Genomic DNA, 22998 nt, shown 5'->3' with positions numbered 1-22998 from the left:
TGCATAACAGCCCAGGCTCTGGCTTATTATTCATTCCATCCAGGAAGGGCACACACTAACTACAGAGGCTTCCTCAGCCTGATGAAGGGTTTTTAAATCCGAAAGCTTGCTAATTTTTTTTTTCCAACTATTAAGTTGGTCTAATAAAAGATATCAGATTAACCCAACGAACATTGTCTGCCTAGCGTTCTAGCTGGCAGTCTGTCACCAAGCAAGATGTTCTTGCCAAATGTACCTGACTGCCTTCATTGTATAAAGGTAGCTTTGGAAGGATGTGATTGTCCAGGAAAATAATATTTATTTATATGCCACTTATCCCAACAGAAGGTCAAGGCAGCTTACAATAAGAAAACAGATTAAACTTACAAACCAGGAGCGCAACAAGAGAACAATACAACTTAAACGGAACTCAAATATCATAACAGAGATAATATCTCAGCCTGTTTGCTAAATGCCTGCCCAACATGTATATCCTTTCCTAGTAAGATCTGTTCATACGACGAACGAAAATACAGGGCTGCATCCTACAGGGCTGCATCCTAGCCTCTAAACATTAGTTGGCAAGTCTTACTGAGAAAGATCTTACATTCCTGCTGCCATTTTACAATTAGGGAAACTTGGGTTAGTATGTCACTTGCCCATGTCTTAATGTGGGGACATGTATATATGCAAGAGGCAAGGATAGTTTTTGGGGAGGAAGGGGATATATTTTGTTGGACCAACTACATTCATTACTTAGCTCAAGCTGTATCTGCTTCTTTTGCAGACCTGAAAAGTGAAGGGTAGATCCAGAGGGGGTACTGCAGCATGCTTGCATCTTATTTGGCTGTATGCTGCATATGCACCGTGACCTTACTGGCATGGTTGGAGAGCTTCTGGTGCACATGCTGCAAGTTCTGAGCACATTGACTGTTCATCAGTGCTGGGTCTATCCCAAGTCCCTGCTTGCAAGCAGCTCTGGAGCACTGCTCCTATTCACTCTTCCTCTTTGCTTTCTCCACCGACTCCCCACACAGAAATAAAAGAAAATTCCATTTCACTCAGCCCCTGCTTTCATGGAGGGAAAAGCAAACAGACACACACTTCAGAGCAACTTGAAAGGAGGAATTCTAGGCAGACCCCATGCCACTGAGCTCACGGTACATGCGGTTTCCAGCAGCAGCTCCACTAACATACTGGTGAGCTCAGAGAGCTCACTGACAACTGGGATTACAGGGAGGAGCTGTGGCCACATCTCCCTCACCTGTTTGGCACATGCAAAATGAGCTCTCTTCATTGTGCATCCAACACACCTTGAAGGGAGTGTGGCCTGTTGCCATGGTCCTCATTGTGCTTGGAAACTTGGTTGAAATCTTTCCAAACCATGCAGTTGAACCCAAAAAAGATAACACTCCTACCCAAATATCCTTTCCTTACATAAAGACACTATTTTGTGGAGCATAGCATGTTCTCAGTAGACTAAACCTAAAGCTCCCATCCAAGTTATAACAAAGATGCTTTTTTCTGGTGGGGGTTGTTTTTTTTTTGTGATATCTTCTATTGCATCTGCTGTATATTTAGAAAAACTGCAAACCAAGCTTTCAGGCAACAGTTGCCCTTCTTCAGATCTAGGAAAGAAGCAGATGCAGCTTGAAATAAAGAACAGATAAAACCATAGCATGTGTAACACCGTATGTACCAATAAAATCAGTTTAAAGGAAAGGAGGACTGTAAAGTAAGAGCAGAGAGATCTTATCAGGAGTGGCTATAAAACAAGAGAAGTGCCGCAGAATAAATAACCTAAGTAATGGAAGAGCAAAACCATTAAATAGTTGTTACTACCTGTGGAGTGTAGGGAAATTAGAAGAGAAGGCAGATTCAGACTGCAATGAGCTGTAAAGTCAATGTCTGTGTTTAGTTTCGGGGCAGACAAGGTTGTTTGGATAGCTCCAATACTTGGAAAAATTGTCCTTTGCAAGCTTTCAGGCACAAATGCCCTTCTTCAGGCATAGGGAAAGTTTGTTGGTGTCTGTATGCTCTCCTAGGTAGCACAGAAGCCAATATGCAAAATCTAGGTTTGTGAACATGCAATGTGTGGTAGTGAGGTTTAAAGGGAATACAAGAGAAGGTGTGAGAAGGTAGTTGGGGAGAAGAAAAAAGAGAGGGGCAGAAGAGAAGGGGAAAGGTCCCTGGTTTTTAGTTTCCAGTAAGGTTATAAATCTTCCCAAGCTCTCTCCTGAAAGTGTTTTACAGATTTGACTGGAGTACAAGGGCTGTGAGGTCATAAAGGAAGTGGTTGTTTTGTGAAAAATGTTCTCCTACCATTGGGCGAGTAAGTGGGTGAGGATGCATGTCATTTCTGTTACGTCTGAGCTGTCATGTGTTGGGAGCTCAGCTCTTGCTGCCAAGCCCGTATGGTTCTAAAAGGCTAAGGGCCAGGCACATGAAGGAAAGCTGGAACAAATGGTTCAAGAACTGCAAAGAACCTAACACAACATGTTAAGTAAACTTCACCACTATGTTTGCAAACCAGGTCCCATAGCAAGCCAGTGATTAATTTTTCAAGGCCTGTAATGTTTCATTACATGTTTGGCCAAGCATGGAGCTGCTATCTTTAAGGTAAAAGAGTGAATGTATGTTGATACTGTAAGCTATTTCTGTATGCAGCTGCAGGTCCACACCCTTGCTTCCCATCACTCACTTGCAGCCCTTTCCTTATGTTGAAGGAGGTACAGCCTGAGCTTGGCAAATCCTGCTCCTCTTCTGGGTTTATACCAGGGATAAGATGCAACCCATTTTGCAATGTGACTGTAGCAAAGCCTCCAGTAACGACACTCAGATACAGACATTTTTCCACTAGCATTCCCACAATTCCAGGCACTTGTTTACCTGGAAATGGCTGGCCCATCAGCACACTTGCATCTTGCTGTCTAGTGCATAGAAGCTGTTTAGTACTTGAGGTTGCCCAAAAGATGGCTTACTCCTGTTTTATCAAGTAAAGGATGCATTTCCAACAGTCAGGTAGCTGGCCAGAGGAGCAGAGCCAAATCCCAGTGAATACATGGAGGGAACTACAGCATTAGCCACTTCACTACAGTAGCACCTGCTCACTCCCCAAAATGTCACATTCCAGAAACACAGTACCAGAGTTCAGAACCCCACTTTCCAGTTCCATTCTTTAAACAGGAAGATCACTCTGTATCAGACACCACATGGGGTAAGTGAATTGTTGAAATTGTGTACATTTTCTGCACAAAAAAGTACACCCCAATTCTTCTACCTAACCCTCATTTGTACTATATCAGTTGATATTATCTTGTAACCCTTTGGGGTAATCTTTTTCGGTTTGTAAGGCACAAGATGGTATAAACTGTATTATGGCTCATCCATAAACCAAACTATTAAAAGAGCCATGTATGGGTTTGAAGTCTTTACACCAAGCCTACTAACACAAACATCCCTGATTTGTGGCTAGGAATGATCCAGTGTCAATCATACATTGCTGAATTGATATAGAAAAAAATAAATATAAGGGGAAGTTTAACCCAGCTGCTGAGGACCAAGAACTGAAACCTGCAGCAGGTCCTGCTAGACAAAAGAGAATATTTGTCTTTCTGCTGAGCAACAGTCCCAAAAAACAGCAACCTCTCCAAAAGGTCCATAGCCTGACTCCAATTATTTTGCATTGCTTTAGATAAATCATTGCAAAGGAAGTGGTCCTAGGCTATTGCAGAGGTAATCTTTACCTTCAGATGCTTTAAATCAGGGGTGTCAAATTTTCCGCTTGTGGGCCAGGTCCAACCTGAAGAGCTGTGTTGTGTTACCTGTGGATCTTGCAGAGAAGCTGGGAATTCGGGGTGGTCTCATGCACCAAAATATGGGCACATAGAGCACTGCTGTGGGTGTGTGATGGTGGAGGGGTCAAGCAATAGCTGTATTCACCCCCCTTCATGTCCAGATCCTGATCAGGCTTGCAAGGAGCCCTGCAGTTCACATTTGGCCCAGGGGACAGGGCAAGTTTGACACCCTTGGTCTGAATAAAGTTTCTCTCACTCTACTAATGGCTCTTTCTTCTTCCTGCTTTTTCTCTTCTCTCACCATGTTCTGAGCTGAAGAAACAATCCTCTAAAAAGTGGTTCTCAACCTTTTTTGTACCAGGACTCACTAGTAAACATTGATGGCCAGTCTTGACTCAGTGCCCCTCACTCCCAACCCACTGCATCCCAATGCCAGGCCCCAGCCCCTCAGTGTATGGAGTTGGGGGGAAGCACGGGGGCCCCCATGCAGGCTCTCGCAGGCTGGAACTCTTCCAGCCTGCAGAGGAAAAGCCACGGTTTCCCATGTTTTTCTCTTTTAAAGGAGAATCCATTTTTAAAGTTTGTTGATCCATTTTTAAAGTTAGTTTGCAACCCTTTCATATATTCTTATGGCCAACTTTTGAGTCGTGACCTACAGGTTGAGAAACACTGTTCTAGAAGAGCTCTCAGTTTCAATCATTTTGAACAACATCAACAGGAAGCAATTTGGCAATTTAGGAAAATACTTTAATTTCTTTCATTGTCTCAATTCTTTGCTCTTTAAGCCTCCTTTCAGAGTTTGCAAGACTGACACTAAACCCAATGAGACACATAGAGACAGACTGTTACTGAAAGTCAGCTTTCACTGACAGCAAGTCACCAAATGAATCTGCATGTTTACAGAGATCAGACATTTCCATCAAGATTAGCAACTGTAAAGGCACATGGGCAGGCACCATTGTAATAATGAGTTATAACAAGGAGTAAAAAAGACGACCTGCTGGCTCAATGTCTTCACAGCATAAATCTTCTGACTAAATGAAAATCACCAATTTTAGGACTCATTTTAAACTTGTTTTCAGTACGCATTTCTGTCATTGACTGTTCTGTCAGTACCATGAGTTCCATTTGTGCAGCAGTGAGACCTTCAGCTGTTCTTACTGGCACAAGTTAGTAGTTAATATCATTTAAATCAGTCATGTTGCATTATTATAAAACCAGTGTAAAGATATCAAATCGGCCCATAGTTTGAAGGTCAACCATGAAGACTGCATGGACTCACTGACCTACTGAGATGGTTTAAACAGAGTTTACTGCGTGTGTACTAATAAGGCTCACTCTTTCATTTTTTCTTGTGTCTACTGCAAAGGCTTGACCTTTTTTTGGATATTTTAACTGAAAATTCTTTTTCAATTCTTTTAACAGCCTTTGTCAATAGCTTTCAGACTTTAGTTAAAATGAAACTGTTAGTTCAGAGTTTTTGAGGAATTTTTTTAAATGTTTATCAAACATTTTGGAAGGAAAATGTAGTTTTCCGAGTAGCTCTGTTACAGGGTTGTGTAGTCCTTTAAAAAGCAGGTGTCACTAGCTCAAGGACAGTGAAAAGACATAACTGAGCTGATGGTCAGGACACCAGCAGTAACTGGCACTTAGAGTAAGGGGAGTATCCTGGCAGAGGAAGGGGTATGGGAAAACTGTCCAGAGGATATTACAGTCAAGCAGAAAAACCCTGAGGCTTCGAAAATGAGATTCATGAGCAAAGGATGTAAGAACTAGGATTATTTAGTCTGGAGAAGAGAATACAGAGGAAGGATTTGATAACAGTCTTTAATACCTGAAGGTAGTTATAAAGATGACAGAGATAGACTATTCTTTGTAGTTGTAAGGTCCTTTCCAGCCTCATGAGGTCCCTTCCAGCCCTATTTATGATTCCTATGGGGTCAAAGAAGAGAGAGTGTGTGTGCTTAAGGAGTGGACTAGGAGTGGTCTAGAGTAGGAATCAATGATGCATATGAACCGCTTTGCTTTCCAGACTGTCATTGGACTAGAACCCAGAGCTGTAGAATAATCCAAGTGCATCTCCTGGAAGTAATACGGAAAGTCCCCTTCAACTCAATGTCTCCAGAAGAAGAGCAAGCTGATAGTGCTTTGGAGGTAGGGGGATTAAAAGCTCCAAAGATAGGATTACTAAACCCCAGAGAAGCTGTAGGAACCAGGAAGCCCGAGGCAAAGAACTGGTTTAGCCTGAGAAAGTCAAACATGAGTTAAAGTTGCTAACTCCTCGTTTTCTTCCTTTAACCAGTCCTGGGGATAATGATTCACAAGAGTTAAAATTTGATTAAATAATTTCTAGCCCTTGAAAAACATTAAAGATAACTAATGTGAATCTCAAAGGCTGAAAAACAGAAAGCAAATTATCTATCTATTGGATATCTATAGACAGATGGATAGAAAGAAATATGTGCGTGTGTCTGTGTATCAATGAAATGACTGATCAAAGAGCAGAAGACACTTGCAGATGTTCATATTACTATAATTAGATTGCATTTCAGCTGCACTGTATGTTAGATATTCAGTTCCCAGAAGCAGAAGATTCTGGAATATTTTAAAAGTCATTTAGATATTACAGGTTGGAAGGAGAAATAACCCCCTGGGCAATAAACAGAAATTATACTAACTGGGTATTTAAGCCTAAATGAAACCAGGTCATATGTAAATTATATGCGGGATACCCAAACCTCCTGATGCTCTTATATAGTCAAGTATTTCATAAGTGTGCTAGTGCAACCACCTAGTTCTTATCATGGTAAGTTTCTCCACATTCACAAGAAATGTTAAAACAACTAGTGTAGGAGCCTGCTTTGCATGCAGGCTGTTCTCTGAGCTATCTGTTTCTTTACCCTTGTTGTCATTATGATCTTCCATTTAAGTTCCGTTTCTCATTCCAAAACTGACTTGAAACCTAGAACCTTCATTTTGAAAGGAAACCTCATGTTTTCTTTCTCCTGTTCATAAAACAACTACACATTTAGGGATGTGAAAAAGCTTCCACAGTTAAACTGCATACCAATTGACATTGATTCTTCACATGAGGAGTATATAATTTGAGGGAATGGGGCAGAAAAAGGGAGAGGCTATGGAAATCATTCCTCAGCCATCACAGATGGCTCAGGTATAAATCTCTAGAGTACAGCTTCTCACTGTTGCCTTCATATTGGAGTGTTGCATTGATGTCAGGTTTGTCTACAAATTCTACGACACATTCCTGGATGCTGCAAGGAGACCACTCCAACTCCAGTACTGTAATATTGTTTGGTGCTGATGATACAAGAATATTGCTTGGAACAAACAGGGTCATTTGAGGACCACGGGTTGGCCAGTAGCGACCGAGGTTAAAGCCATTGATCCAGATTTGCCCCTGGAAGAAGAAAAAAAGCCAACAAAACAAAACCTTTACTCATTTAATAATAATAATTTTTAGTTCACTTAATAGTGTATGTAATCCCTAATACTACATTTTTACAGCTTCCATGGGGTTAAAGATCTTTGTGTTTGATAGCGATGGTAGGTATCCCCCCAGAAGGCTGCACTGCCTTGGGTCTGGGTTTGGCACAGGGGAGTGGGTGGGCAGGCCTTGCTTCTCAGCAGTGCTGAAACCACACAGACATATGCTGAGAGCCTGAACAGAACAAAGCTTCTTTATGTCTCATACAATGTCAGACATTTCTAATTTTAACTAGGCTTTAAACCCTGATTAACCCGGGGATTAGAACAAACAGGCAAAACATTCCAATTCTGTGTTGAATTAAAAATATTAACATGTAAAAATAACATCCTCCAATAAAGTAACAATACTTTGGTTAAAAAACAAACAAACAGAAGGATCCTTAGTGTGAAAAAATAAATGTTCAATTGCCATAAAAAACATTACCCAGACAAAGTTCAACTTGTGCCTCTCAGCAGCTAATACCTCTTGCAAAGTGAATCTTGCCAGGGGTGTTTTGTTTTGGTTTTTTTAACAAATATCACAGCTTCATCCTGGGCTTCATCTCCACTTGACACTGTTTTCTGTAGGGTTCTGTAAAGTTAAACCTTTTAGCTTTTCCTGCAAATCCCTATATTTTTCCCATAAAATGGAACTGCAAGGTATCTGTATCTTCCCACTATTTGCCCTGAGTTTTAGTTTATATTTTAGATTTAAGCAAACCTAAATATAAATTATATTTGCTTAAAGGGTCACTAGTAAAGAGCTTGTCAAAAGAAGCCATCATTCTAATTTTATGGTGTGATAGCCTACCAATCTAGTCCAATCTAGGAAGAGATTGGACTAGATTACCAAAAAGGTCCCTTCTATTTTATGTATTCATAGGCAAAAAAAGTTTATCTACATCTTGTTTAGACATTTGAAACATAAATGTTTTCTTCTCCTCAGAGTTTCTACCATAACAGGAGAACGTGACAAATGACATCTCCAAAAAGAAAGCTGAAGAATTATAAAAGAGAAGGGACACTTATGTCAGAGTATTCAGAAAAACAAGAGAAAAAGAAACAGAGAGTTTAATAATTAAAGCCAATCTAATTCCCATGACTACTAAAACTTTGGAAGAAAACCTAATATCCTTTTAAGATGGAATAGACGTAGCCAGTCCCTAGTATGAGATTTCTCACAGCATCTCAGGCACCCAAAAAGTCCTCTGCCAAAAAAGTGACAAAATGACACTGTAGATATTTCTAAGAAAAAAGAACGTGTTTGAAATGGAAACTATTTTGGTACATCAAAGTAGTCACATATAAAGGCCTTAAAATTTACTTCAAACCTCGAAATGTCTTTTAGGTCACTTTTAAGATTACTCAACTATGAGTACAAATTTGCAAATGGGCCCATATTTAGTCAAAACTGAGCCTTGGTTCATAAGACTTCAGACAAAACAAAAGGCTGACTGTCACATGGTTTAGAGGTTTAACATTTCACAGATTCACAGCTTCAGAATATCCTTCCTACATTAATCGACACCAGAAAACTATGGAATGGATGGACAAGAAATTAAGAACAACTGAATTCAGACATATGCATCTCCTTCCCCTGATTCCATGTAACACTTAAAGCTATGAAAGATGCTACAAAACGCTTTCCATAAAGATAAACTGATGAGGCACTTGGAAGCCAGGATGCTAAGAGCACTGGTTGTGGCCTTCAAAATGACCTACGGTAGTTGTCATGGATGTTTAAAAAAAACCCTACTACCTCACACAAGGTAGGGAAATGTAGCAAAATAGCTCAAATACATTTAGCATCAGAATTAAAAAGCAGCAATATTGTAATTATATGATTCTGTACACTCTTTTAAACCTTTATAAACTGATTGTTGCTGAACCTGTGTATTTTTCACAAAGTTGTCACATTTACAAGTGCAGGTGTTCTCACTCAACTTTCCATTTGCTCTGTAATACAAGATTCTATCTTACTCAGTTTTGCCAAGGTTTTAAACCCCCAGTCTGAAAACTTTCTTTTTTTATCAAATTAATCTCACTCTGTGGTCTGCGCTTGCAGTATTAGGAAAATGAAAAATATAGCAATTTATTCAGCCTCATAACTTTGCTTCTATGATAGCTTAAGGGGGAAGATAGCATTAGAATTACTTTAATTTTTTACATAGGAGAATAATCAGTATGTGCCCAAAATGCAATACCCTCTTCTGTAACAATATGTGGGCAAATTTCACTGGGTGAAATGTTAAGCTTAGTCAAAGATCCAGAGAAGCTACAATCAGCTCCAACCTTGTTCCCAATAGTTTTTTACCTTTGGGTTCATTTCCAAGAAAGCAAAGTTCCCAGCTTGTTTTTATTATGAAAATTTTGCTACGTAGGATGCTTATGAAAGAGATGCTCTTATCTGCCCTAAAATTTGATCAAATGAAAAAAACCCCTGAAGGACAGAAATAGAGAAGCAGAAATGAAGAACTTCCTTCAGCAGGCTAGGAACTGAACCAGTTGTGTTGTAAGTAGCCTGAATACTGAAAACTTTTTAAACCAACTCACAATCTAATCATGCCAGTGTTCACCCAGTGGCAGGATTAGCAACATCTGCATTCCAGTATGACTTTATTATGGGTTTAAAAGATGATTTTAAAATAATTTATGACAACTGTATTACAAGTTAGATCATGCCTGTTACCACTGGATCCTTCCTTGCTTCTTATTCTTTGTCTTGTATGCTCTTTGAAAGGAGGACCGTGTGCCAGAATTGGGTGTTTTGTTAATAAACATTTAACATCAACTGCAATGGGAGTTTAGTGCCCAAACCCTTTACAAATCTAAGGCTTAAATCTGAACACAAGAACTAACTTGTTTTCTTAGAACCTCAGTGTTAACAGCTTATATAATACACTACCATCAATGAATCCTGCAGTCCACAGCAGAACCTGAGCACCTAAAGTGGAACTCAGGTGAAATCCAGGCACCCAAGTCTGAATGTGTTAGGCTTCAGGAACTCATCTTTAACCATAAAAGTATCTTAAGTTTTTACCCTTTCCCATCTCTTTAATAACTGCAAATTTATTGAATGCGCTGTTTTTGGTTGGCAGCTTAAGTCCATTTAATATTCACTTCCCTCATCGTGGCTAGTTATTCCCAGACTTAGTTCAGATGAATGATGCATTCAGTTAGGATCCCAATACCTCTGACGACTATTTGGTATACAGTAACATTTCCCTTTAAAACCACCATATTATTGTAATCAAGTCTCCTGCAAACCCAACTGACCTTTATTAGCAAAGCAAGTAACCTCAGATTCAGAATTTTAGGGGGAACTTATTTAGTAAAAGAAATTACCTTGGTCCAACCAGGAAACCTAATATAGGTGTCCTGGGGTAAGTCTGGAATCCCACTGGGAATAGATAATGTACCAGTGTAAAAAGCAGGTAGTTCATAGCTTGGTGAAGTACTTCCAGGTGTTTTCAATTCATCATCACTGTGGTTTAGGCCATGTCCCACTGCTCTGTCTATGTCCAGAGGGTAGATTTCCCAGTCAACAAGTACGTCCTGATCAAGCGTTAAGTTTGAAACCAGACCCTGAAAAGATATTCATAGGAGTAAATATAGCACTCCCTTACAATTACTCATCTAAAACTGCTGGGAATACAAAACATCCAGGGAAAAAAAAAAACGACGGCCAAAGCTCCAGAATCCTGAGTATCACCCACCCCACACAGTCAAAAATTATGCGGTCTCTTGTACCATGCCCTCCTCCTCCACCCTGTGCCCGCAGCCTCCCAGGTTATGAGTTTGGAATATTGAAGGATGGGTTTTTTTTAAATGAGGGTTTGTCTGCCATCCTATTTTTAAGCTTTTATGATGCACTTGGACCCTGTTTTCAGGCATTTCTCCACAACTATGGGGGGCCAGAAACTGCAGACTAAAACATGGCAGAAATTTTCACAATCATGTGACTCCAGAAAGCAAGGAAAGGGTTTTAAGCACTAAATATCACATTAAACACTCATGATTCCAGAGAATTTGGAAACACTGAGTCAGAACCCAAGCCCTTAGCCTACACAGAGGTGTGGAGCACAGTCTTAACTTCCCATAAACTTACCGTGGCTAGTACAAAGTATCACGAAACCATACCTGCAAGGCATATGCCGTGTAGCCTTGATTCAGCTAAGTATTTAAACACATAGTTAACTTCAGGCACAAGAAATCTCATTTTACTTCAATGGGACTATCAGTGTGTTCCAATTCAATACACAATATGAGTCTAACATTAGACACAAATGTAACAGGTATAATCCCCTAAACAGCCACTATTATTCCAATGTAAGACTGGCTTTTTTTGCTTTTTTTTTTTTTTAATTAAATCCCATCCATAAGCTAAAACAAAAGCAAACAAACAAACACAATCTCATCATGATTTTATTAGCATAAGTGTCCATATGCCAGAATATCCTGGTAAAAGTTTTCAGCTGCTTGCAGATGTTAAAAAAAAACCAAACAAACAACTCCCCCAACCCCCCAAAACAAAAATGTGCTTTAGTGGAAGCAGCAGTGCATTACTTTGACCCAGCTCTGCAGCATCTGTACAGATTGGGCGCTTCAGCCGGGCTTTGTGGCACTTTTATCTAAAACTGAGTCAATTAGCAATTAAATAAAAGTGCCAAAAAGCCCCACTAAAGCACCTGAACTATACAGACGCTGGGCAAGCTGGGTCCAATTAACACGTTGCCTCTTCTGGACATGTGCTGGGCTTGGTGCAGGCACGTCAAGTTCAAAGTAAAGTGTCATTTTTGTTATTATTATTATTTTTTTAATGTCTGCAAGCAGTCTCCCTGTCTAGACAAGATCTTACTCTAAGCAAAACAGTGGTTCTCAAGTTTTTAAGATTCCAAGTACCCCTTGTCAGGCTCAAGGCACCCCTCAAAAATACCAGCTCTTAGTTTTCACTGGTTCTTTGACTACAGAAAAAAATACTAGAGTAAGTCTTCTGTAGCAAAGAACTCAGAAAGACCACAACAGGTCACCATGTTTTTCACACTATAGATTCCCATTTGAAATCTCTGAGATTATCTTGTGAATCAGGTTTGGACATCTAACAATGCTCCAACAACCTTATTGAGAATCACTGGATCAGGAAGCAATGTAGTATAAATTTGGCTAAAATTTCCTAGACTTGATTCCCTGTGGTCAGAATTATGCACCTAATTAAGACTAGGCTGATTTGCAGGAGGTACTGGAAAGCTTAAAAGTCAAATGAGCATTTTTATATTATGCCTTTTATCAGCAACTTTTTAACAGGCATTAAAATAGAGAAGTTTTCCAGGTAAAGTACAAGGCAAGATGCAAAAAACGTATGCAACCACAATGACTTCTGCTTCCTTCCTTTGTTCCTCCCAACAAGACTTAGATCAGCAAATACAAAACATCAAAGGCACTATAAGATACTTCCCCAAAACATATCCATTTAATCAGTTTGATACATTGTTTAATCTGAATTGAAAAGAACACCAAAGCTCCCTTATTTGCTTAAAACACAAACCTTTTCGTAAAGCATGTGGAGCACAGCCTGTTTAAAGCTCAACCTTGAGGACAAGATATTTAAAACAGAACTCAGAGGGACCTTCTGCAAAAAGTCAGAATGCAAATTTTCATAGACATCCAAGCAATTTTATCCTTTCTCTTTACTCAAGGATCTTGCTTTTTTTGCTAACCTTGCAGCACGCATACATTTATTCTCATACTGTGCATCTCTACTGAACCTGCTTTTGCTCAGAGTATTTAAAAGGTTGTATCGCTCCTAATATCAGTCTCAGCTCCATGTCAGCTCTGGGGGGTACAGCTAGTACCTCCATAATCCTGGTTCTAAACTTCTATTTTAATGTCAATCCAGTTCCCTATATACATGTTTCCACATCAGCCCCTGTTGCCAGTCTGTGCAGAGGCAAAAGACTCACCAGGTAGGTGGCCCATTCTCCTGGCAGGGCAGCATGGGCAGAGCTGGCCCATGTTGTACCTGTTTAGTGGGTAGAGGAAAGACTTCAGTCTCCAGGACCCATAGTGGACTCATAGCAGATGCTAAAAATTTTAACTTCAGGTCACCTCCCACACATGCAGAGATTTCATTTTGACTGGTATTTAAAGGTGTTAGATCCTGTTAATACGGCAGAAGGTAGGGCAGATTTGCACCTTCTAGACTAACTGAATCAAAAATGCATATACTTCCATAAGCAACAGCCTACTTCATGAGATGCTGTGCTGCTTATAAAAGCTTATGCACCTCTGTTCATCTATAAAGTTAAAATCTACCCTGCTTTCTGCCTGACTTCAAACTATCATGGCTAACTACCTCTCTATGTTCAAATGATCTTCTAAAACCCATGGTGGAGCTAGCCAAATTGTACTTTTAACAGGTACAAGATCTTGTTAAAATGCAAGAGCCTGTGGCCTGGGAAGTTTAGCCTGCGTTGAAATAAATTTCATTTGTCTTGTCCTCTCCCAAGCAGCCACTGCCAGCTGAATTAGACTAAACTGTGGTTCTGTAGTATGGATAAGACCATGATGGCTCCTGGTTGTCTTCTTGCAACCCCTATAATCTGTACATAAACCTAGACCTCCCAAGATAGGAGAAAGTATGAATGACCCTAAAACCAATCCGCCTACATTCTGGGCATCCAATAAACATTCTGCCCATTTTGGGCCACAGGTTCCTTTTATGGGGGAACTGTTCTACCCACTGCTTCATTACCATCTGTATTTCAGTAGCATCACAGACAATCAGTCTGAAATCAGAGCCCTATCTATGGCTGTTAGCACTGCAAAAACATAACGTAAGTGTAGCCCACTCAGAGTTTTTGTCTACCTTTAAAGGAAGCTGATAAGTACACAGAGGTCGTATCCAGATGAACATGTGCCTCTTGCCCTGTCTCAAACCCCTTTGAGAAGGGGCAAGAAACATGTGCAGAAACGAAAAAATGTTTGTGGTGCCGCAAACTTGCAGAGCAGGGAGAAAATTAGAATATCCAGGGGTCTAAAAAAAATGTAGTTAAAAAAAGTGGGGCAGGCAGCCAGAGACAATCGAGGGCTGGGTCCTCCATGGATGCTCTCTGGTAGGCCCCTCACCTTGGTGCTGAAGCAGCTGCTGCAGCACCAGGACTCCACTGCTGTAAGTAAGGGGTTGTGGGGGCTGAAGGAGGGGGATGGGGACTATGGGGGGACCCCTGCCCTCCCCCAACCCTGCCCTGCGCTGCCCAGCCTGGCTCCACCCCTGCCTGCTCCCCAAACCCCACCAATCTGTCCTGCCTGACCCCACCCCCCAAATCCCTTTTCTGCCTGGCTCATTCTCCTGCCTGCCCCCCGGACCCTCCAATCACTTTTCTTTCCAGTCCCTCCCCCACCTGTCCCACAGCCCCCCCAATCCCTGCCCTACCTGGCCCCTTCCCCCCAGACTCCTGCCCCACCCCAGTGTCCCAGTTTAGAACAAAACAAAACCAAAAAACCCCAGCACTTACTGCCAGTTTGAGCTGCCATCTGTCTCACTGGGGCCCCACCTGCACAGCACAAGGCAGAGGGACAGCCCCAGTGGCCCCAGCCCAGGCCCTCCTGCCCCCCGCTGCCCTGGGGGCCTTTGCCAGGAGGCCCCGGAGCCACTCCAGCCCCTGGTTCTACGGTAAGTAGAGATTTTTTTTTGGTTTTTTTTTTCTTATTAAAGTGATGGTGCCTGGGGTTGGCAGGGCAGCCATAGGGACCTGGGGGTCCAAGTGGGGGATGGGGCCTGGCAGGGCAGCCATCGGGGGGGGCTGCACAAGCTGGTAGGGGATGGGGCCAAGTGGGCCAACAATCAGGGGGATAGGGTGGGGCATGTGGGCCTTGCAGGGGGATGGTAGCCCCTGTGGGGGTGTGGCAGGGCACTGTGTGCGCCTGCCACTTTAAGGCCCTGGACCTGGCAGCCTCCAGGTGCCTAGTGAGGGCAGCCATTTTAGAGTGAAGGGGTAGGGACGCAGAGACTGAACGAGAGAGTACCCTCCATTGGCCCAGGCTGGGGCCAGGACCAGGACGCTCAAAAGGGCCAGGGGCCCACCGCGAGAGATGCTCAAGAGCCCGGGGCTTGGGGTCCTGACTGGCCTCGGGGTGGGCCAGGGCTAGAGGAACCAAAGGTCCCGGGGAAGGACCACACCAGAGGGGGGAAAATAGATTCAGGGAGCTACACAGCCGAATGAAGACATGTCAATAAAATATTGTCCAACTGATCGCTGTCTCCGTCTCACTCCCTCTCTCTCTTTATAGTGGTCTTTTGTTCTACTTGTGGAGGAACATAGATTTGGGGGTATTTTAGAGACTGACTTTGGGATTTTTTTTTTTTTTTAAATCAGGGATTTTTCAGTTTTCCCATAGGGAACACCAGAATTCCTGCTAGGGAGGCTAGTGGCAGGACCAAGCTGGCACCTTGGACCCAGCTGGCTGTGGCTGACCTCCTGGCCAAATGGGGCCAGAAGGACATGCTTTGACAGTTCAAAGCAGGCCACCACAACCGGAACATCTTCCAGGTGATAGCTGCCCAGGTGGCTGGGCAGGTGGCACATGTGGCAGTAGTCCCATACAGAGGCCAACTCTGCAGCCATGGCCCACTGGCAGCTGGCCCAGAAAGGCAGATGTGTCTACTGTTGTGCAGTCCCCATCCGGGTCTGGCAGGTGCGCAACAGATCACAGCTGGGCAGCAGCCCCCACTGCCAGACTGCTGCAGTGGGTAAAGGATGCAGGGAACTCTCAGGGCTGCTGCAGCAGTCTAGCTGGCACAAGGGGTAGTGTCCCCAGATACCAATTGGCTGGGCTCCAGAAGCTCCTGAGAGCAAGTAGCTCTGAGCTACTTTCCAGGGCAGCTTTTTGTACTGCTGGGGCCAGGACAGGGCAGCTTTTTATACTGCTGGGGACAACACAGGTGCTGGCCTGGGGCTCTAGCTAGCTTCCCCTGGCTGCAAATCCAGGAGGAGCCAGGCAAGGTTATTTTCCCCCAAATGGCACAATTTGCTCCACAACAAAGTGCATGTCCAAGCACATGCGCCGAAGCAAAAAACCCCACCTCAAATTTGCACCACTTCTATTTGAGCTACTGCAAGCGCATGTGCTTGCATGAATGGATGTGCCCAGAAAGTTTGACTCTCACTAAAATCCGAAGTGATAGTGGTTCCTTTTTTTTTGTTTTTTGCTTTTGCCCAGGTTAGTGTAATGTTGTGATGCTACTCATGATAGATTAAAGTGCATTGCACCCAAAAAACTGGATGAATTCCTAAAAAGTTCTGATGCTCATGAGGAAGACATCATCTGATCTATCTACACTTCGGCTGGAAATTAGGTGAGGTAAAGTACTCATCTAAGACATCTTCTTTCCAGCAATGCTAAAAATGCTTCCCAAGGGATATGTATACATACATTGAATTTACAAATCTCAAAGTGAGTTGGAGGGCTGAATGATGTTTTAGCTATTTTTATCTGAACAGGTACACATCCCTACATGATTCATCTGAAGACAACGCATCCTGAAAGTTCTGTGGGCAATAAAATGTCTTGCAAAATAACTAAGCCAGCCAAACATTAAAGGATGTGCATCTGCTTTCATTGCTACTTTAATTTTAGTGTCAGCAGGACTCAAAGAAACATTTATTAGTTGCATTTCGAGCTAAATAAAGTTGCATATGCATAATCTTGATCCCTGTGCTCTTTCTATTGCAATAAGCCTTTTTTTCCAACAAGAAAAGAAAAGCCAGTACTTAGCATGGACTGAAAAGTTTCATCATATAATCATTCATGAGTATGCTTACCTTAAAGTCATTGTTGTATTTACCATAGTTTACTCGACCCATGTTTTCTACCAACAGGTCCAGATTTGCTCCAGCCTTTCCAGTTATATTTATCATAAGTGACTTGCCTCTTTCAAGGACTCCCTGAGGAATCTGTATTCCAAAAATAAAAATATAATGCAATCATGCAAGGGAGCAAAACACTAAGTATTATTAGACTGCAGTACTCATAGGTATGTCTGTTCTTACAAGGGAAAATATTCCACTTAAAAGTCAAAAGCCATCAGTTAAATGCGCCAGACAGATATTCTCTTAAGTGGTGTGTCTGTTATTCAAATAACTGAAAATCAGTTTCCTCAAAAGCAGGTGTACTAAATTCTATTAGTTTCAGTCAGTCAAAGCTCTGCAGACATCTAATGCCTACACAAGTTGTTAAAAAGTTCAGATGTTTGAAAACAGCTTCTACACTTTATGGGTGAAAATAAGACTGATGCTCAGATCAGGCTCATATGCATAACCTTATTTAAAAAGTCAGATGTTTTAGAATACGAAACAAATCAATAGTCCTGCAGTCCATTCGGGAGGTACAAGAAAAACAAGGTCCATAAAGGAAATGTTAATATAATCTGACAGAGTGAAGAGGAGAAGGTCAAAAACACACCATGAAATGACTTCTCCCCTTGGTGAGCAGAAACAAAAATAGTGTTTGCACAGCTGTAGGTTGGGAGAGGGTGTGTGTAAATTTACATCCTGTACAATATATGTTTTTGAGTTTGTGCACAGAAAGCAGCATCAAAAGGGAAGATGTAGGTTCAGGCTTCAAATATTTGACAGATTTTAAGTGACAAACCAGTAAATGAATTAACCTTCTAGATATTTTTGTTATTCTTATTGAGACCTTTTACCAATTTCAAATAGCTTTAACACTAATGGTCAGACTTACTTTAGAAACTGTGAGTACAGACTAGAGTTTTGAAAGCTTTATTGAAAGTTGATGTAAGCAAACTGTATGATCCCCCCACCACCTACCCACTTTATTTTATACTGAAGAATGTAAACTGCATTTGCATACATGAGGGAGGGAGATCATTAAACATACAAATGCCTTTAATGGTAGTTGCTTAAAGTATGTAAGACACACAAATGGATAGTCCTAATTTTGAAGTCATCCTTACCCCATCCACAGAAATATAGGCACGATCATGAACTCCATTGAGAGGTGAAATCAGTAGGGTTTCTTCACTCAAGTTTTTTTTCAGGTTAGTCCTGTACAACACAAACCCAAAATACTAGAGAAAAAATAAAATTAGAGAATCAAGTTATCCTGGGCCTTGAGATCAGGTTACAAGTTGGTTAACAATAACAGCATTCCTGCTTGCACCTCAAAATTTCAGTTTTCAGACAGTATTTGGAGTCATTATTAGCTATTCAGGTTAATTGATTTCACCCATCACTCTTCAAGGTAAACTTTCACAAAAGTTTCCATGATAAAGTTTCAGATGCACCATTTATATAACTTTGAAGATAAAGGTCTTGGCTAAGATTTCTCCTTTTCGTTTAAGTGAAAGGAAAGAGTTATGAGTGATTGCATCGATTACTTCATTTAAAATGATCAAATGATAGCTGGAAAAAACCTTAGCACCCAGATTTCATAAAACAACCTACAGAAAGTTACAGCTTTAGGCAGGCACCTATTCAGTAATCCCTCCTCCCACAGTGCACGTTTCTTGGTGGTGGTAGCACCTTCCTTCAGCTGTAGGCTACTGGTTCCCAGGTTCCAGTCTGCACTTGGTTCAGGAAGTAAAGGGAAGCAAAGGGACAGGATTTTGGAGCTGGGTACATGCAATGGAAAGACAAAACCACAATTCTGTCAAGAGTGGAGACTTCATTCCCTGCAAAGAAATTATCACAAGAAACAATGGAAGCACAAGAAGAATGGCAAGAGACCAATATGGTTTCACAAGGAACTTCTAAAATGCCTCAGAAAGCATACAGGCAATGGAAGAATGGACAAGCTACTAAGGAAGTGTGCCAGGAAATACAAGAACCAGCAAGGACAAAAATCAGAGGCAAAGGTTTAAAAAAAAATGAGCAGCACCTGGTAAGGGAGGTTAAAGACAACAAGGAAAGGTTCTGTAAGCAGGCTGACCAGAAAAGAAAGACCAGAAAAGCTGCTGACCTATTGCTAAACAGCCACAGGGAACTCATAACAAAAGATGCAAAGAAGGTGGAGCTGCTCAACAACTACTTTTTCTCAGTCTTTACAACAAATTTAGCTGCAATTAAACATCTAATAAAGACTATATGGGTATGGAGGTGGACAAGCTGAGGGGTGAGATAACAAGAGAGACAGATTCTGATGAGTCTGACTGAATTTAAATCAGCAGGCACCGGTGAACTGCAGCCCAGGGTACTGAAAGAACTGGAAGAGGAGATCCCGGAGCCCTTGGCAATAATATTCATGAAGTCATAGGAGATGGGTGAGGTACCAGAGAACTCGAAAAGGGTCAGCATAATGTCCCTCTTTTAAAAAAGCAACCCCAGGGAACTACAGGCTGGTTAACCTCACCTCAGTACCTAGGAAGTTACTGAAGCATAGCTAAGGAGGTCTATTAATAAGCATCTGGAAGACGAAAGCCTAATCACAAGCAGCTAGTGTGGATTTACTAAGGATAAATTGTGTCAAGCAAATGTGATCGCTACCTTTGACAAAATAACTACTTGGATAGATGAAGAGAATGCTGTGCATATTGTTTATCTGGACTTCAGCAAGATTTCTGACAAGGACCCACATGATCTTCCCAAAAACAAAATATAAATACAGAATGGATGGTATCTGGCTGGATGGTAGCACTACAGAGAAGCATCTGGGAATCTTGGTAGATCGCAGACTCAATACATGTCTGTAATGTGATACAGCCACACTAATGACAAATGCAGTTTTGAGATGCATCAATAGAAGCATTAGGTGCAAGACATGGGAGGTGATAATGCCTCTACTTGGCACCGGTTAGGCCTCATCTAGAATACTGTATGCACTCCATATTTTAAAAAAGATATGGAGAAGTTAGAGAGCATCCACTGGTGGGTAATGAAAGTGATAAAGGGCTTGGAAAGCAAGTCATATGAGGAGAGGTTGAAGAAAATACGTGTTCAGCTTGCAGAAAAAATGCTCAACAGGGAACATGCCAGCAGTCTTCAAATACTTGAAGGGCTGCCATAAAGAGGGAAAATACCTTTCGTGTCTTGCTGCAGAGAGTAGGATACAGATCAATGGCTTGAAGTTGCAGCAAAGTAGGTTTGGATATCAGGATGAACTTTTTCATTGCTAGAACAGTGAGGCAGTGGAAAAGACTGCCCAGGGAAGTTGTGGATTCCCTACCACTGAAGATGTGCAAGAGGTTGGACAGCCAGTGGGCAGGGATGGTCTAGAAGTGGCTATGCCTATGTTCTCCTGTGGGTATTTCCCAAGTTTCTGGCCTTCACTGATTGTGTCACAGGGCTCAGAGGGAATTTCCACCACTCCCTTTCCCCCTGTCTCAGGTTTCTTTTTTTAAGCCTTCCGAGGCAGGGTAATTTGACTGGGACATGCCAGTAGGGGCGTGCAAAACAGGCAAAATTCGATTTGGATTCTGTCCAAATCAGGGACAGTGATTCGATTCATTGATTCGGATCACTGTCCCCAATTTGACTGGGCCAAATCCAGATATGAACATTTGATGCTGATTCAGAGAATCAGCAATTCAGCCATAGACACAACTTTAAATGTTTTTTCTACATACCTCATGAATGCTGTGGTGCTGGGGCGGATGGAGTGTCCCACAGGAGCGCAGGGGGGACCCCTGCATGTTCGGCAGTGAACCCAGAAGCGGACCAGAAGTACTTCCAGTCCACTTCTGGGTCCACCAGGGAGCGTGCTGCCCCCGCCCCCCCCTACTTTCTCTGGTGGACCTGGAAATGGACTAGAAGTGCTTGTGGTCCACTTCTGGGTCTGCTGCCGAGCATGCTGGGGAGCCCCCTGTGCTCCTGAGGAAGACTCCATCCACCTCACTATTGCAGCATTCATGAGCTGCCTGGTACCTTGAGGTATGTAGAAAAAACATTTAAAGCTGTGTCTATTTTTGAATCTCCAAATCTTTCTGAATCTCTCTGAATCGATTTGAAGGGTTTCGATTCAATTTGGAGAGATTAAAGGGTCTCCTGATTCAAGCTGGATTTGGAGATTCGGCCACTGAATTGGGCTGAATCTCCACTGAATCAAATCAGGGCCCAAAGCTTCACGCAGCCCTACATGCCAGCACTGCTACTGGCACTTCAACCTGGAGGTTCCCAGCCAGAGAGTTTTGCACCTCCACACAGTCAGACCAACTGCCATATCTAGGGTCAAAAAGGAATTTTACCTCGTTGTCAGATTGGTATGAACTGTGGAGGTTTAGCAGCAGGGGCATAGCCCTCTTCCTGGGATCAGTTGAGCGTATTTTAACATCCTTTGCAGAAGCCGGATATTGGCCATTGCGTCCCCTGCTTTACCTGTGGCAGATTGAGACAGGGTTTGGCAACATTTTGGGGCTGAGCACCAAAAAACCCTGCAAACTGGACTTCGAAGATACTGGCATGCCAGGGGCAGATGGCAAAGGAGCCATGAGGGGCCCTATCCTTCTCGTGGCAGGGCAGCCCTTGTCCCTTCTCCACTGTGTTCCGCGAGGTGCATACGAAGTCATTGCCACTAATGAGCCATGCCACGGCTCCAGATTGTGGCATAGCTGCTTGCAGCCTTGCAGCTACCTTCTGCAAGCATCCCAGCCTCTGTGCCAGGTGGCAGGGACCCGCCCAGAGTCCAGGCTGGTTGTAGCAGGCAGCCACAAGGCTGCAAGCAGCTATACCACCCAGAGCCCTGGCATAGCTAGTTGCCATCAATGACTGCAAGCACGCCTCAAGCAGTACAATGGGGCAAATCAGCACATGCTGGGCCCCGCCCCTCCCCAATCCCCCACGCTCCAGACCAGAAGCAGCTGCAGCTGGGGTTGGGAATTGGGGCGAATGGCTGGATGCAAAAGCTGGCGGCAGCAGCGTGGAGTTCCTGTGGCCACTCCACCCAGCTCTGTGGGGCTCCCCAAAGCACGGGGCCCAGGGAAGTCACCCCAATTCTCACACACACACACCCCCGGGACCATTCTGCATATGGCCACCACTAGCCACAGAGCTGGGTTGGGGCTCCATACCCCAGTGCAGCTGTCTGCAGCCTGCCTGCCGCAAGCAACTCGGGTTCCACTGTGGTGTTGGCAGCTGCATGTGCACCTCTGGGCACATGGCAGGGAAGGAGCCCAGGGCAGCACAACTCTCCAGGCCTTTTTCCCGCTATGCACCCCAAGGTGCTCACACAGCCACTGGAGGCTGCATGCAGCCTCCTGGCTGCCTCCCACATCCAGCTCAGGCTCTGGGCAGCTGCTGCCAGCCACAGAGCCTGAGTTGCTCACAGCAGGGCTTGCAGCCTCCTTGCCACCCAGGCTCCATGAGCAGCAGCAGCTACCCACAGCCTGTGCCAGCTGAGGTGTTCCAAGCAAAATGGCCTTGCCTACCATGCTCTGGCATGCATGCAGGGGGTTGTCAACCCCTGGATTAAGGTATTGTGTCTAGGTTGACAGTGTACTGTTTCTACGAGATAAGACAATGGATCTCTATAGGGTGGTTTGTATAGGGATTTCATAGATTTCATACACATTAGGGCTGGAAGGGACCTTGGAAGATCATCGAGTCCAGCCCCCTGCCCCAAGGGCAGGAAGTGAGCTGGAGTCAAAGGATCCCAGCAAGATAAGCATCCAAACGCTTCTAAAAGGAGTCCAAAGTAGATGCTTGCACCACCTCTGGAGGGAGCCTATTCCAGGCCTTGGGGGCTCAGACAGTAAACAAGTTTTTCCTTATGTCCAGCCTAAAAT

General features: G+C 43.0%; 1 protein-coding gene across 2 annotated transcripts in view; it reads right to left on the bottom strand.

Moving 5' to 3' along the window:
* Positions 1 to 278: 278 nt before the first annotated feature.
* Positions 279 to 22998, bottom strand: part of GLB1 (galactosidase beta 1) — a 67244-nt gene continuing 44524 nt past the window's right edge. For both annotated transcript variants that reach the window (XM_090050349.1, XM_090050350.1), the window contains exons 13-16: positions 18238 to 18351; positions 17084 to 17215; positions 10608 to 10847; positions 279 to 7194 (exon numbers count right to left, since the gene is read on the bottom strand). In XM_090050349.1, the coding sequence (XP_089906475.1) occupies positions 6934 to 7194; positions 10608 to 10847; positions 17084 to 17215; positions 18238 to 18351 (747 nt within the window). In that variant the 3' untranslated portion in view covers positions 279 to 6933. The remainder of the gene's footprint in view (positions 7195 to 10607; positions 10848 to 17083; positions 17216 to 18237; positions 18352 to 22998) is intronic.

This window comes from Crocodylus siamensis, chromosome 5 (genome assembly GCF_052110815.1).
Source record: "Crocodylus siamensis isolate JL-2025a chromosome 5, ASM5211081v1, whole genome shotgun sequence".
Taxonomy (NCBI): domain Eukaryota; kingdom Metazoa; phylum Chordata; order Crocodylia; family Crocodylidae; genus Crocodylus; species Crocodylus siamensis.
Note: the sequence above shows the minus strand (reverse complement) of the source record. Positions and strands in the feature narration are given on the sequence as shown.